Genomic DNA, 3,620 nt, shown 5'->3' with positions numbered 1-3,620 from the left:
ATTCAAAAATTAAAAGTGGTAGAAAACGTTATTTATGAGAGCATGCGGTACCAGCCTGTTGTGGACTTGGTCATGCGTAAGGCCTTACAGGATGATGTCATCGATGGCTACCCAGTGAAAAAGGGGACTAACATTATCCTGAATATTGGAAGAATGCATAGACTCGAGTTTTTCCCCAAGCCCAATGAATTTACTCTTGAAAACTTTGAAAAGAATGTAAGAGTCCTTTCTTAAAGCCGAATGTATCACTCTTGAAAAATGTCAGCTGTTGAATCCTCTCTGGCTCTGTGTTTGCATCATGTACATTTCATTCTGTTTACTTGTTCCTCTCCACAGCCTCACCAGGAACACACATTTCCCATAGCTTGGAACGTGGCTGCCATGTTTGTCCTCAAGTTGAGGATGTTGGGTCTTCAGCTCTAAGAAGTAGCTACATGGTGGCCACATAATGGGTCAAAATGCAAAAAAGTCAGGTCCTTAATTTGACTAAAATGAGGTGAATTTTGTTTAACCCAACCAACCTACTTTTCCATTTAAAGTTATCACTGTGTCATCAGGTAGATTCAGCTGTAACACTATCTAAGCAAAGAAAAGTCCACTTCAGCTTCAGGTGGAAATCAAATGAAACCAAAAGGTTTGGGTTTTGCAGTCTGCCTTTGGTTCACCAAATGATCCCACAAGCACTAATTCCCATTCTAAATAGGACTTAGCAATTAGAAGAGCTTTTTCTTTTTCTATCATTGAAAGTAGATTCTGTTTCCATTATGTCAAACTTGAGGCAATAATGCTTTTAATCTGTATTATCCAGATAATGCCCTCAGTGCCTTCTTTTTACATTTGCATATGGTATTGAAAAATAATCTTAATCCAGTTCTCTAATTCATTGTTTCTATATGAGTGACCCTTGTCATGTTGACAATTGGTCAGCAAAACTTGTTGAGAATCCACTATGTGACAGGCACTATATAAGTTCAGATGTGGACTAGACAAACAGATGTGGCCCCCATTAATTTCTTGTGTAATTAAAAATACTTAGATTCTTGGCACTAATAGGTCAGGAATCTACATTTTTGCCTGAATTTGTTCCTTGTCATCAGGTTATATGGCATTGCACAAAAATGGTCTTTGCCTTGGTGACTTTCAGAACACTGGTAAAGATGTGGCCAGCTCAGAGAGCTAGTTGTGTAACACTGGCTGTAATAAAATGATCTGTATTGCTTTATTCCAGCACATTTAAGTGCAAAAAGGAGCTGGTTACTGTCCAAGGTTGGGTGTATATCACAGAGAGTGAATCAAACTGGATGGAGAAAAGTGCTTATCTGAGTCACCACAGTCATTCATCTCAGTGAAGGAGCAGTATGACTGAGACCCCAAAACACAGCATTCTGACTGACCAGTGTTTTCAGGGTGAATCAAACAGAGATTGCATGATGCTAGCCTTTAATACTTTGGCTAATTGTCTGATCATTTCCATAGGTTCCTTACAGGTATTTTCAGCCATTTGGTTTTGGGCCCCGTAGCTGTGTGGGAAAGTACATCGCCATGGTGATGATGAAAGTCGTCTTGGTTACACTTCTGAAACGATTCCGTGTGCAGACACTGCAAAGTCAAGGAGAGTGTATTGAAAAAATGCAGAAAAAAAATGATTTGGCCGTGCACCCGGATGAGAATACCAACTTCCTGAATATGATTTTTATCCCAAGAAATTCAGAAAAATGCCTCAAACACTAAAGAAGATTGGTCAGTACCTACTCTGGAGCACTTCTCATCAGTAGTTCACAAGGAAACCATCCATCTTTGCCAGATAGTGTCACCCGAACAGTGAATGAACATTTGGTGGTCTGTGGCATTTTACAGGTATACCTCCTATGTGTTGTCAGCAAACCAGGAGACATCGGTCATCAGACTTTGTCCAAACAAGGGAACCACAGGAAGAGAAAATACAGAGGCCAACTTTGCAGGGAAAATGGGCCACGAAGAAACTGTAGCCCTAAAAGCCCAATTCCACAAAAATATTAGAAAAGATAGGCCATCAGCAAATCTTATATCTGGTTTCCCATGGGCTCTCCACTGTCCTGCACCAAGAGCAATTTAACATCTGGGGCAGAAACACTCAAGCAGCTCCAATGATTTGGAGAATTCCTAAATCTGTATCTGACTCTACAGCCCAGTGGAGTCAAACTTCTAAGGAGTGCTTTTCCCATTCCATTATCCTTCTCCCTCAACATTTCCCCCCTCTCTTTCTATGACCCCAAAGCCAAGGGCAACAGATTAGTAGAGAATGTGATCAGTGTAGAACCCCTGCAATCATTTTTTATCCTACCTCTGATTTAACAGTTATCATAGAGATTTGAAAATTGTCTAGTTTATGTGTAGCCATGATAAAATGTACACCTTGGAATTAGCTCAGTAGAGGGAATCATATATATTGGTTAATTTTTAAAATATCACTTGTGTTATTGCCAGTATGATTGTATCTACTGTATATCGTTTAAAAGCTGAAAAATTAAACTCATTTACAAAAATTTAAATGTTTGTCCTTGAGTCAACCTTGAACCTCAACTCAATAAATTTTTGGTGGATGAATGAGGGAAGAATCTTTGAGCCAATAAGACAAGCAAGTTCTATTTGATTCACAAGAATAGTTGGTGTCACATGTATACATCCTAAAATGTGGTTTTTGCAGTCTACTAAGTACCAGTGAATTAGCCCTAAGACAATGAATGAACTAGTTATGCATTTAAAACAAGAAAAACAGAGCCAGGTGAGGGAGTGGGGGCTGGATACCTCTCAGTCAGGGTTACTGGGGAGAGAGTTCCTGCTTTAGGGAGTTATATTAGATGAATCGTGGGACTTCTGCAACTTGAGATTCCACAAGTCTATAGGTTGGAACCCCCTCTACGACCAAATGGTGAAAATTTCAATATTTTCTTCTTTGAAGCCAAAAAGCTGGTCCTGTGGGTCACACAGCCTCACAGAGGTCATCTTTCAACCTCTCTTAGCTTAATAATCAGTCATGTTCATAAGGATCACAATATATGGTATTTTGTGATTAATGATTACATTTGATGCCCACTAGTTACCAGCAGAGGTAACACTATACATATTTGCAAGTCTAACTCATTTCCAAATAAACCATAGAGGCACATTTGATCTTATTTCAATGCAATTATTCCTGGTTCTCCTTCTTAGGTCTCATTCTAGTCTCTTCCAGTAGCCTGTATTTCTACTTTTCTTAGGTCTTTTGTGGATCCCTCCACACAAATCTTCTTGGTAGCCCCTTCCTTACACAGTTCCCCTCTTCTTTTCTCAGGTCCAGTGCTGAGGACTCTGCTTAGGGAACCCCTGCCTGGTTTCCTGGCCCCAGGCCTGCTGTCCTCTCCCAGCAAGTCTTGTGTGTGTGTTTGCTTTCTGTCCTCTTCCTTTCTCTTCTATAAATCTACCTGCCACATTTCCCTCCTTGTTCCTAAGCCTCTGTTATCTCCTTCCTCTTTCTCTTACAGTCACCAGTCACCTTCCCGAATTGCTCTGGGCAGAGGTCACTGGTTCAGCAGTTTAGTGGGGACTTTTATTCTGAGCTGGTGAAGCTGAGGCGCCCATCCCTCCTTAACCACCGCAGG

At 40.6% G+C, this 3,620-nt stretch overlaps 1 protein-coding gene across 1 annotated transcript in view; it reads left to right on the top strand.

The window, feature by feature from the left end:
* Positions 1–1,731, top strand: part of CYP19A1 (cytochrome P450 family 19 subfamily A member 1) — a 35,806-nt gene extending 34,075 nt beyond the window's left edge. Inside the window, exons 8-9 of the mRNA XM_019664247.1 lie at positions 1–216; positions 1,477–1,731. The exon at positions 1–216 is cut by the window's left edge and continues 18 nt beyond it. Of these exons, the coding sequence (XP_019519792.1) occupies positions 1–216; positions 1,477–1,731 (471 nt within the window). The remainder of the gene's footprint in view (positions 217–1,476) is intronic.
* Positions 1,732–3,620: the final 1,889 nt, after the last annotated feature.

Source organism: Hipposideros armiger, unplaced genomic scaffold (genome assembly GCF_001890085.2).
Source record: "Hipposideros armiger isolate ML-2016 unplaced genomic scaffold, ASM189008v1 scaffold_12, whole genome shotgun sequence".
NCBI lineage: Eukaryota > Metazoa > Chordata > Mammalia > Chiroptera > Hipposideridae > Hipposideros > Hipposideros armiger.
This window is presented reverse-complemented; position numbering and strand designations above follow the sequence as displayed.